The sequence below is a fragment of the Musca domestica genome, unplaced genomic scaffold, assembly GCF_030504385.1.
Source record: "Musca domestica strain aabys unplaced genomic scaffold, Musca_domestica.polishedcontigs.V.1.1 37, whole genome shotgun sequence".
NCBI lineage: Eukaryota > Metazoa > Arthropoda > Insecta > Diptera > Muscidae > Musca > Musca domestica.
Genome location: NW_026712321.1, coordinates 4114503 through 4127395, shown reverse-complemented (window position 1 = coordinate 4127395; position 12893 = coordinate 4114503). Strand labels below are relative to the sequence as shown.

At 36.2% G+C, this 12893-nt stretch overlaps 4 protein-coding genes across 5 annotated transcripts in view; 3 read left to right on the top strand and 1 right to left on the bottom strand.

The window, feature by feature from the left end:
* LOC101888433 (uncharacterized) overlaps window positions 1-7757 on the bottom strand; it is a 79908-nt gene extending 72151 nt beyond the window's left edge. The window contains exon 1 of the mRNA XM_059126262.1: window positions 7575-7757. Coding sequence (XP_058982245.1) covers window positions 7575-7640 — 66 coding nt within the window. The 5' untranslated portion in view covers window positions 7641-7757. The remainder of the gene's footprint in view (window positions 1-7574) is intronic.
* On the top strand, window positions 2558-3030 carry LOC101888599 (lysozyme 2-like). Its single transcript, XM_059126266.1, has one exon. The coding sequence runs from the start codon at window positions 2599-2601 to the stop codon at window positions 3025-3027; it is 429 nt and encodes a 142-aa protein (XP_058982249.1). The 5' UTR covers window positions 2558-2598; the 3' UTR covers window positions 3028-3030.
* Window positions 5450-5940, top strand: LOC101888775 (lysozyme 2-like). The gene has a single exon (XM_005185318.2). The coding sequence runs from the start codon at window positions 5485-5487 to the stop codon at window positions 5911-5913; it is 429 nt and encodes a 142-aa protein (XP_005185375.2). The 5' UTR covers window positions 5450-5484; the 3' UTR covers window positions 5914-5940.
* A 4-nt stretch (window positions 7758-7761) lies between the features above and the next one.
* LOC101887638 (major facilitator superfamily domain-containing protein 6) overlaps window positions 7762-12893 on the top strand; it is a 53731-nt gene continuing 48599 nt past the window's right edge. For both annotated transcript variants that reach the window (XM_059126264.1, XM_059126263.1), the window contains exon 1: window positions 7762-8029. The gene's annotated coding sequence lies outside the window, so the exon portion shown is untranslated. The remainder of the gene's footprint in view (window positions 8030-12893) is intronic.

Genomic DNA, 12893 nt, shown 5'->3' with positions numbered 1-12893 from the left:
TCAATTCGGTCGTAAGTGCCAAATTCCATCCCATTTGGGCAAATAATAGAGGTTTGGTGCACAATATACGGTAAATCGGACGACGCTATATATGGGAGCCATATCCAAATCTGAACCGATCTCAATGAAATTTAGCAAAGGTATTTCTGAGCTGAATTTGATATATTTCCCCAAATATTGTTGTCACAGAGTGCATATTACGGCTGCGGAGGACAGAAATAACAAATCGGATATAACAATATATATGGGAGCTATAGCTATATCTGAAGCGATCTTTATCAAATTTGGCATACCAGCTTCTAGACTCAATTCGGTCGTAAGTGCCAAATTCCATCCCATTTGGGCAAATATTAGACGTTTGGTGCACAATAAAAGCTAAATCGGACGAAGTTATATATATGGGAGCTATATCCAAATCTGAACCGATCTCGATAAAATTTAGCAAAGATATTTCTGAGCTGTATGTGATAGATTTCCCCAAATATTGTTGTCATAGAGTGCATATTAAGGCTGTGGAGAACAAATATAACAAATCGGATGAACAATATATATATGGGAGCTATAGCTATATCTGAACCTATTTCGATCAAATTTGGCATACTTATTTTTAGGCCTAATTTGATTGTATGTGCAAAATTCCAAACTATTCGGGCTGATATTACACGTTTGGTGCACAATAAAAGGCAAATCGGACGGAGATACGTATGGCAGCTATATCTAAATCTTGCTCGATTTTCTCCAATTTCAATAGGGTTCGTCCTTGAACCAAACAAACGATTTGTGCAAAATTGCATATGGATCGGGTAATTAATGCGACCTGTACTTTGTTTACAAGAATACATGGACAGACGGACGGACGGACGGAACGACATGCATAAATCGAGTAAGAATGTGATTCTATGCAGATCATCAAAAGGAACTATGTCTATCTCATTTCCCCTTTGCCTGTTACAAACAAATGCCCAAAGACATAATACCCTGACCACCTTGTGGTGAAGGTTAAAATTATGGGCATCAAGTTGTTTTCATTTATTTGAATTTTTTTGTTAATTTTTAAAAAGAGTCAAATAGCGCGAAAGATGAATGAAATGGCTGGATGTTCTCTTAAAAATATGATCCTAAATTTGCAATCTTTCAATTCCATGGCAAATCTGCTGAATATCAATAATGAGCGCCTCGCAATTTAAGTGTCTTCCAATCATTGATTTCGAAAAAAAATTGTTTTTTATTTTTCAAACGAACAAATACATACACAAAATTGGCAGAAGTCGGACACACTTAGCAAAAAATTGTAATCAGCTGGTAGCTCTACCTTAGCTTTTTAATGTACCATGATAGAAAGTGCTGCCCAAAGGTTAAATCCCATCCTACATTTCATTATAATACACACATTTTATGGTAAAGAAGGGGTTATGGAGAATTTTCATTTACGTAGTCATAAGGGAAAAATGGTTGCCTCCTGCTCATACCTCAAAGTTCAATTTTTTTATATTTAATGAAATTCGCTTAAAAAGTACAAAACGACTAACATTGGCACCACTATTAGTGCAACATGTCCTCCCGAACATGTCCCAGTTTCCCGCTAGTGAATATTCTTTTGATATCTAGGAATAAGAAATTGTCGCTGGATGCCTTACTTAGAGAATACGGGGGATTTGTTAGTAATTCGCAGAGTAATTTATCAATTTGAATTATGAAATTATGAATTGACAACGCTTTCATGCGGATTTTTTAATGATTTTATTTTCCGGGCCATAGCTCATAACAGTAGCCTCAAGGCATGTTCTGTAGTCATTTGTGCCTAAAGTAAAACAGTGACATTTTTAATTCAGGTAGTTAGTGTTACAAATCGAATGGTCTTTTCCAAAACTGCAAGAATATAAAAGTTTTCACTACGATAACCAATTTTCCCTTTATGGTATCGAAAAAAATTGCCAACGTAGAAGATTCTTTCAGGTACTGGAATAAAACAGAAATAAATCCGTTGGGCGCCACTTCATTGCAATATTGCTTTACTTTTAAAGAGTCTTTATTTATTTTTGATTCTTTTCAAAGAAGATCATGCTCTGATCTAGAAACTGATAGAATTTACTATTTTTGGAATTGCTTTCGATTTCATAAAGGGAAAATTGGTTGTCGTAGTAAAAACTCTTACATTCATGCAGTTCTGGAACAAACCGTTAATGATCAATGCTTTTCGGAATTAAAACCAAAACCAAGAAAAATGTCATACTCCTTGGAACTTCAAGGAACTCTGAATCCCAACACTCTGTGTGCATAATATATCCATTAAATCGGAAGAAACCAATCATTAATCATGAAAAAATACGCAATATTTCGGCAATGCTTATTTTTTTAAATAAACATATCAATGCCATTATATCTTAAAATAGTCATCTCAAAAAAATATTAAAAATAAATTAAACACATAAATTTTTTTATTATCACAATTTTGAAACCATCAATCATAAATATTTTCGGCTCTCTTATCTTTGAGGTCGTGTGGATTTCCAGACCTATAAAAACTGCAATTGGAAGACCAATGGCATTAGTTCCCATTTGTTCACAAATTAAGTAACTAAACCGAAAAAAGCTAAAATGTTCAAATTCACCTTCGCCATCTTGGCCGCCGTGCTTTTGGTCTCTCCGACCTTTGCCACCGTCTACACTCGCTGTTCCTTGGCCAAGGCCATGTACAGTTTGGGTGTACCCAAGGATCAATTGGCTCGCTGGACCTGTATTGCTGAACATGAATCGGCCTATAATACCATGGCTGTTGGTTCCTTGAATTCGAATGGCTCTCGCGACTATGGTATCTTCCAAATCAACAACTACTACTGGTGTTCTCCACCCTCGGGGGCCTTCTCCTACAATGAGTGTAACATCAAGTGTGATGATTTCTTGGTCGACAGCATTGAACCCAGCGTTAAGTGTGCCCAACTGATTTTGAAACAACAAGGCTGGACTGCCTGGTCCACCTGGAAGTACTGTGATGGTACTTTGCCTAGCATTGATGATTGCTTCTAAATTGTTGTGATGATAATGAATGGAAATGAGAGGACATTATTAAAATATAACGATATTGCATAATATTCATCCCGTCTTTTAATCTGAAATTAAAGGGATTATCTGCAAAAATTCCTTAGGGTGGAAATACATAAAGCGCTTATCTGGTTGGCTTAAGTCATCGGCTGGCTTCTTCGGAAATGAACAAAGGGCCAAAATCGAACTAAGTCAACCTAATACACCTTTGTTCATCTACGAAGAAGCCAGCCGATGACTTAAGCCAGCCAGATAAGCGCTTTATGTATTTTCAGCCTTAGAATAGCCCAATCGGGTTATTTAGGAGATAAAAAAGTGTTTTGGGTGGGAGATTTTATTATAATAAATGTCCTGGCTGTCCTTCTGTGGGTTTCTTGTCTGAAGGGGGAGAGATGTCGAAGTATTTTGTTTATGTCCCGTCCAAGAAATGTATGACTTGACTTGTATTCCTTTTTTTAAGCAGTCATAAAGTGGGATAAGTTCTCCCGTTTTTCCATGCGATAAGGCTGGGTTATGTTACTGGTTGGAATTTAATCTAGAGGCTAAAGAGCATATGACGTCTCAGATGAGAAAGCTCTTGGCCTGTAACTTCTTAAACACTTTTAGGGCAGATGCATTTTTGCATATCGGCTAACTTCTGTTTTGTGCCTATGAGTAGGTTAGGTGAATTAAGATTATTATTCTTACTTCCTGGTAAGTGAAATATATGCAGATCTTTTGTCTTTATATGAGGCTTTAAGGGTGGAAATACATAAAGCGCATATTAGGCTGGCTGAAGTCATCGGCTGGCTTCTTCATAGACGAACAAAGGAGTTTTAGGTTGACTTAGTTCGATTTTAGCACTAGGCTCCTTTGGTCATTTCCAAAGAAACCAGCCGATGACTTAAGCCAGATAAACGATTTATGTATTCCCACCTTAAATCACTGATGTATAAATTGGCCTCGAAGGACCAAAAGTTAATGATAAAATACAAAATGATGGGTACATAAAATAACGCCCAGTAGTGTGAATTGGGTCCGACCCGAATTTGATGGAATTTAATCGCAACGACTGGACCAGAGAATTGTAGATTCGACTACATCCTGTACATGGTTCCAGAATAACTCAGACTGGTATTATTTTTGTGTGGGAAACCAATTACGCGACGATAGTTGGTCCGATTGTGATAATAGGTTGGATTGCCATGCCATGCAATAACGCGGATTTTTATACCCCACACCACAAGGTGGTCAGGGTATTATGTCTTTGTGCATTTGTTTGTAACAGGCAAAAGGAAACGAGATAGACCCATAGTTCCTTTTGATGATCTGCATAGAATCACATTCTGAGTCGATTTATGCATGTCCGTCTGTCTGTACAATTCGCATTATTTACCCGATCCAGATGAAATTTTGCACAAATCCTATTGAAATTAGAGATAATCGGTGAAAATTTAGATATAGCTCCCATATATAACTTCGTCCGATTTGCCTTTTATTCTGCACCAAATGTGTAATATCAGCCCGAATAGTATGGAATTTTGCACAGGCAATGAAATTAGGCCTAAAAATAAGTATGCCAAATTTAATCGAAATCGGTTCAGATATAGCTATAGCTCCCATATATATTGTTATATCCGATTTGATATTTTGCACTCTGTGACAACAATATTTGGGGAAATCTATCAAATACAGCTCAGAAATACCTTTGCTAAATTTTATCGAGATCGGTTCAGATTTGGATATAGCTCCCATATATACCGTCGTCCGATTTACCTTCTATTGTGCACCAAACATCTAATATTTGCCCAAATGGGATGGAATTTGGCACTTACGACCGAATTGAGTCTAGAAGCTGTCATGTCGCGCTATTTGACTCATGAAAACAACTTGATGCCTATAATTTTTGAATAATTCTGTCTGGAAGCGGTCATAGCCTCAGGGCTGTATTTCTGTAGTTTTACGAAGCTATTCTACCTCCTTATTGTACCATGCTTTCAATTTGGGCAGCACTTTCGATTCCTTGATCAAAATAAGGGAAACATTCTTAACCAAACACTTGCTCTGTTCCAGAACCTACCAGAATCTACTATTTTTGGAATTTTTTTCGAAATTTTAAAGGGGAGAACCGGGAAGTTTTTCATTCTTGCAGTTCTGGAATAGACCAACTATTTTTATTTCTTAAAAAAATAGTGACGTACATTTTTGCTGCAGTACATCCCCTGATGATAATAGCCATTGTTCTAAAAATATCAACAGCTGTTTTTAGAAAATTCTGAAAATGATAAACCATTCAAACATAAATATCAGCCCATCAATCTTGACATCCATACGTACTTGGCTTATCGCATAACGAGTAGACCACTTTCACTTTCTCCTATAAAAACCTGCAGCGGCACCCGACCAAACATAGTTCTCGGTTGTTCGCAAATTAAGTAACTAAACCGAAAAAAAAAAACAAAAATGTTCAAATTCACCTTCGCCATCTTGGCCGCCGTGCTCTTGGTCTCCCCGACTTTTGCCACTGTCTACACGCGCTGTTCCTTGGCCAAGGCCATGTATAGATTGGGTGTGCCCAAGGATCAATTGGCTCGCTGGACCTGTATTGCTGAACATGAATCGGCCTATAATACCATGGCTGTTGGTTCCTTGAATTCAAATGGCTCTCGCGACTATGGTATCTTCCAAATCAACAACTACTACTGGTGCTCCCCACCCTCGGGTGCCTTCTCCTACAATGAGTGCAACATTAAGTGTGATGATTTCTTGGTCGACAGCATTGAACCCTCCGTTAAGTGTGCCCAACTGATTTTGAAACAACAAGGTTGGACTGCCTGGTCTACCTGGAAATACTGTGATGGTACTTTGCCCAGCATTGATGATTGTTTCTAATTTTTTTTTTGTGATGATAATGAGAGGATAATAAATAAACTATAACGATATGGCTTAATAGTCCTCCCTTCTTTTATTCTAAAATTATGATGCCTTTGTTCGTTTCCGAAGAATCCACCTGTTGTGGAATTCTCTAACCCATTTTTTGAGTTACCCACAAAAGTCGGTTAAATCAAAATGCTTATAATTTCGGTAATTTACGAAATTTGTTGGTAAGTTAGCGACGAAATCAAAGTAGTCGCTAAGACCTACCGACAGATACCAGTGTTGTCAATTTTAACTTATTTTTTATATTAAAATTTCGGGTTACAAAGTTGCCGATTTTTGTCGGTAACTCAAAAAATGAGTTAGAGAATTCCACTACTGATGACTTAAGCCTGGCAAAAAAAGTTTTTTCCATGGTACAATAAGGTAGAGCTACCAGCTGATTTCAACTTTTTTTTCCTAAGTGTGCCCGGCTTTTGTCAATTTTTTGTATGTATTTATTGTTTTGAAAAATTAAAAGAAAATATTTTCAAAATTAATGACTGGAAGAAACGTATAGTGCGGGACGCGCATTGAAGCTATTCGCAAATTTTTGCCATGTACTTGAAAGATCGACCTATTTATTTTTCGTTCATTTCATTCATTTTTCGCCCGGTTTAACTGTTTTTAAAAATGAGGAAAATATTGAATAAATTAAAATAACTTGTTTGCATGCAAATTTTAGCAGGATGCGGGCATAGCCTCAGGGCTGCATTTCTGTATTTTTACCTCCTTATTGTACCATGGTTTTTTCTATGTATTCGTGCCTTTAGTTTTCATTTAATTCGTGTTTTATTCCCATATAATTGGCATGTTTACAGAGTAATGATAGGGCGCCATCTGTGTTTTATACCCTTTACTACACACTAACAGATATTAGTTCCCTTTTGAATAACAGTTCTCTGATATACGCCATCTCCCACTCTCTCTCTCTCTCTCACTCTGTTTAAATATTTGCTCACAATATAGATCGCAAATGTCCAGTTGTTGTCAATCAATTCATTTCTCAACGTTGGCCAAACACTCTCTCTCCCTCTTACACTCTCTTCCGTTGAGAGCACACAATAACAAAGTTCAATGTTGATGTCAAAGAAATATATGTTAAGTGCTGGTGGTTGGTGTTTATGTCTGTATTTCTTTGCTCAGTAGTTTAATGGGTCAGTCTTATTCACAGTAATAGTCAAATCAAAGCAGAGCAGAGCAAACAACCCTCCTCAATTAGACGACCCTCTCTCTCGCTCTCAACCATTTAAAATAAAAGAATAATAAATAAAAATGAATTGAATAGAAATATATAAATGCAAAACACTGGCAAATTAATATTGGCAACGTCAAAGTGATAAACATTAACACTTAGAGCAAAAACAGCTGAATATTTGTCAATGTGTCGTGCGTGGAAAATTCGGAAAAAGAAGAAAAACTAACGGCGGAAGTTGTGTTAATTAAAACCTATACAATAATTTATCTATTAAGAAGGAAATAAAAAACCACACAGAAAAGTGCAAATGAAAATCAATTAAGGGTCACTTTTTTCATTCAGCCCACGGAAAGTGATGAAATTCGAAGTGTGTTTCTGTTGTGGATTTTCGAAACGACAATTTTGCAAAAAGTAATTTTGTGCATCAATTACGGCTTACTTCTCTTCTTGTTTTGTTGCTGCTGCTGGTGGTGGTGGTATTCACATTACTTGCGGTTTTCGACATTTAAACGGGCTTCACTGCGTTCACTGCACCGTTGTTGCACAAACAAATACGGAACTTGGTTTGTAAATTTAATTTTAAAAAATATATATTATTTTATGGGACGGAGTCCTTTAAACAACGTTCCACCTGATCCAAGAAAAATTTTTCACTTAATATATTCATGCCGTGACATTTTCCAACTCAAGTCTAGTACCTTAGCAACCACAAATGTCCATACGTCGTTGTCGTCCATTCATAGTCAGACAGTCGTCGTCATTCATCCATGGCAACGGAAAACTGATATCAAAACAAAAGGCCCAATAAAAGCAACAACTGTTCGATGGAGGGAAAAGACATTTGATAAAAAAAACAAAAAGGAAAGAAGGAAAACAAACAGTCGCATAAGTGAGGTAAGTAAATGTCAGATGTACAGTTGTAATCCAGCTGTTTTGTTTGCGGAGAAAAATTCACCTCCATTGATAAGAGGGAGAAAGAGAGAGAGAGATAGGGAGAGCATTCAAATTACTTAGTGGTTGTGGTGATTTTCTGTGGCACAGCAGGGTTGTATTTAAAATGTAAAAGGGCGTTACATTTAAATAAAAGGGAAAAATATTATTATTTTATAAATATAAAAATCATTTAAAAAATTCAGATTATTAAATAAATAAATAAATAAAATAAAAATCAATCAAAATGTATAAGGCGTTAAATTTAAATAGAAGGGAATGAAATTATTTTTTATAAAAATAAAAAGCATTTAAAAAATTAAAATATAAATATATAAAAAATAAATAAATAAATAAAATAATCAATAAATAAAAATAAAATAAAGAAATAAAACATATTTTGTTTGCGGAGAAAAATTCACATCCATTGATAAGTGGGAAAGAGAGAGAGATAGGGAGAGCATTCAAATCACTTAGTGGTTGTGGTGACTGTGGCACTGCAGGGTTGTATTTAAAATGTAAAAAGGCTTCAAAATTCAAATAAAAGGGACAATTTTTTTTAAATAAAAATCATTTAAAAAATTAAGATTATTAAAAAAATAAATAAAATAAAAAAAGCAATAAATAAATAAATGAATAAAAATAAAATAAAGAAATAAAAAATATTTTTATATATAAATAATTTTCTCCATACAACGATCCCTTTATTTTTCTAATCAATGTGAAACCAATGACAGCGAAGAAGTTTATTCGGGAAAATAATAAAAAAAAAACAATTTCTATTGAAAAGAGCTATAAAACTAAAGCTGGAAATACATAAAGCGCTTATCTGGCTGGCTTAAGTCATCGGTTGGCTTCTTCGGAAATGAACAAAGGAGCCTAGGGTCAAAATCGAACTAAGTCAACCTAAACCTCCTTTGTTCATTTACGAAGAAGCCAGCCGATGACTTAAGCCAGCTTAAAACCTGCCGTTCTGTGCCTTTTAAGAACAAAAATAATTTCTTGTCGAAATAAAACATTGACATGTGAGTTTGGGATTAAAAATAAAAAGCCTCAATTCGTGAAATTTAAGAGTGAAATTTAAGAGCCCTCGTGGACCTTTGAGAAAAATAAATGGAAAATACTAATCTGCAGTGAAACGAAGGTCTGTCATCGGTATTTCTTAGTAGCCTTCAATAAAAATTACAAAGATCTAAATCTTCTTCAAAAGAAAAGCATTGGGTCTTTAAGATTAAAAATGTAATTAAGAAATTTTTGCGAATGAGATTAACATATTCTGAAACTGAGACTGAGAAACTGATTTTCCGACAGATGTATACCCTCCGCCAAAGTTCGATTATTAAAATATATTTGGACTTGTGTTATTATTATTCAAAGTGTTGACCCTTTATGGGGGAGTTTCCGAAGCATTTGGCCAATATTGACCAATGCGTAATTGACCTAAGACTGATATAAATGTTACAACGTGCCAGATTTGGACTATATCGACTACTTCCTATACTTTATATGAGATATGTGCAAATTTTTGGAGTATGTGGAAATATGCGAGTGGTTTCGCTTTCTTTGAGCGTTTTGTTATCCAAAAAAATCTTGAATTCTATTTGGAGGAAGTACCCGTTTTATGAGCTTCATGGATATTCAAAATTTTGGCCCTTTGTGGGAGAGTAGAAATAATGGGTTGTGTTAAATAAGAAGAGGACCGGATGCTTATTTCGAATTTTATGATCGTTTTCGTTATTCATGTGAGGTACCAGAAGAAATGGTCCGATCTCTACCATCTTTACAACAAATTTTGTGTTGATGAAAATATTGAGATGTGCCAAGTCTGGTTGGAATCGGATGTTAATTTCGTGTTTTACGAGCTTCATTGTTATTCAAAATTTTGACCCTTTTTTGGGGAGGTACCAGAAAGGGTGGACCGATATATTCCATCTTCCCACCAAACCTTGGGTCAATAAAAATATTGTGATGTGTGTAATTTGAAGAGAACCGGATGCTTTTTTTTTTTGGATTTTATTATCGTTTTTGTTATTCAAAATTTTGACCCTTTGTGGGGGAGGTACCAGAAGGAATTGTCCGATCTCTACCATCTTCACGACAGATCTTTTGTTCATAGAAATATTGAGATGTACCAAGTCTGAAGGCAATCGGATATTAATTTCGTGTTTTATGAGCTTCATAATTATTCAAAATTTTGGCCCTTTTTGGGGGAGGTACCAAAAGAAGTGGACCGATATATCCCATCTTCACACCGGATCTTGGGTTAGTAAAAATATTGTAATGTGCGTAATTTGAAGACAATCGGACACTTACATCAAATTTTATAAGAGTTGTAATTATTCAAAATTTTGACCCTTTGTGAGGGAGGTACCAGAAGGAATGGTACGATCTGTACCATCTTTATAAAATATCTTGTGTTGATGAAAATATTGAGATGTACCAAGTCTGAATGGAATCGGATGTTAATTTAGCGTTTTATGAGCTTCATGGTTATTCAAAATTTTGACCCTTTGTGGGGGAGGTACCAGAAGGAGTGGACCGATATATTCCATCTTCCCACCAGACCTCGGGTTAATAGAAATATTGTGATGTGTGTAATTTGAAGACAATCGGACACTTTCATCAAATTTTATAAGAGTTGTAATTATTCAAAATTTTGACCCTTTGTGAGGGAGGTACCAGAAGAAATGGTCCGATCTCTACCATCTTTATAACAGATCTTGTGTTGATGGAAGTATTGAGATGTGCCAAGTCTGAATGGAATCCGATGTTAATTTCGTGATTTTTGAGCTTCATGAATATTCAAAATGTTGATCCTTTGTGGGGGAGGTACCAGAAGGAGTGGACCGATATATTCCATATACCCACCAGACCTAGGGTTAATATAAATATTATGATGTGTGTAATTTGAAGACAATCGGACACTTCTATGACATTTTATAATAGTTATAATTATTCAAAATTTTGACCCTTTGTGGGGGAGGTACTTGATGGTGTGGATCGATATTGTCCATTTTCTTACCCAACCTAGCACTCATGCAAATATTAGGATTTACAAAGTTGGAGTAAAATCGGATTATCCTTTCTCTTTCTGCAAAAAATATTTTTTTTTTTTTTTTGAAAATTTCGACCTTTTGTGGGGGAGGTACAAGAAGGAGTGGACCGATATATTCCATCTTCCCACCAGACCTTGGGTTAATAGAAATATTGTGATGTGTGTAATTTGAAGGCAATCGGACACTTCCATCAAATTTTATAAGATTTATAATTATTCAAAATTTTGGCCCTTTGTGGGAGAGGTACTGGACGGAGTGGACCTATATTGTCGATTTTCGCACCTGATCTAGCACCGATGCAAATTTAAGGATTTGCAAAGTTGGAGCAAAATCGGATTATTCTTTCTCTTTCTGTGCAGTAAATTATTTTTTTTTTAAGAAATGTTGAAATTTTGCGGGGGAGGTACCAGGGAGAGTGGACCGATATTGTCCATCTCCGAACTCGATCTAAGTTTGACAATATTATTACAATATACCAAGTTTGGATCAAATCGGATACTCCCTTCGAGAGTTATTGTGTGCACCAGCCAGACAAATGGACGTATGGACGGACATCGCTAGATCGACTCGAAATGTCCTGAAACTGATTTGGTCCAAAGAGACCTGGGGTCTAAAAACGTTATTTCGATGAGACACATTTTGGCCGTATCAAATGATATATACCCTCTCTAGCCAAGTGGCTAAGGGTATAAAAAGGTAACATGAAAAAGATAATTTGGAAGGTGAAGGAGGTCTTCTGGAGACTATATAAAAAGATTCTGGCCAGTAACACTTTATGCAAGACGAATGGAGGGTGAATGAAAAACTATGTGTATAGAATTAAGGTCTAGAGTTAAGAAGAGATTTTGAGTTAGTTGAACTATTTCCTTCGAGCTACGGAACGTTTTCATTTATTTTAGTTAGACTTGGGTTAAGCCGTGATGGAAATTTAATAGTAGCTTTTATCACAAAAAAAAAAAGAAAATCAGGACGAAGCCCGAAAAATGTCGGATTATGGGAGAGCATTGCAAGCATTAACATAGAAGTATACACCTGAGAGGTCTCTGAGGCTTTACTCCCATATTCTGGCGTAGAATATCACTTTTGACCTACTTGGGCGCCAAACTGCTAGAAAAGAATGTGATTTCACCTAGGAAGTCTCTGGAGCTTTACTCCCAAAAGTATACACCTAAGAGGTCTCTCAGGCTTTACTCCCATACTCTGGCGTAAAATATCACTTTTTACCTACTTGGGCGCCAAACTGCTAGAAAAGAAGGTGATTTCTCCTAAGGAAACTCTGGGGCTTTACTCCCATACTCTGGCGTAAAATAGCACTTTTTGCCTACTTGGGCGCCAAATTGCTAGAAAAGAAGGTGCTTTCGGCTAAGGAGTCTCTGGGGCTTTACTCCCAAAAGTATACACCTAAGAGGTCTCTGAAGCTTTACTCCCATACTCTGGCGTAAAATATCACTTTTTACCTACTTGAGCGCCAAACTGCTAGAAAAGAAGGTGATTTCTCCTAAGGAGACTCTGGGGCTTTACTCCCAAAAGTATACACCTAAGAGGTCTCTGAGGCTTTACTCCCATACTCTGGCGTAAAATATCACTTTTTACCTACTTGGGCGCCAAATTGCTAGAAAAGAAGGTGCTTTCGACTAAGGAGTCTCTGGGGCTTTACTCCCATACTCTGGCTTAAAATATCACTTTTTACCTACTTGGGCGCCAAATTGCTAGAAAAGAAGGCGATTTCTCCTAAGGAGACTCTGGGGCTTTACTCCCAAAAGTATACACCT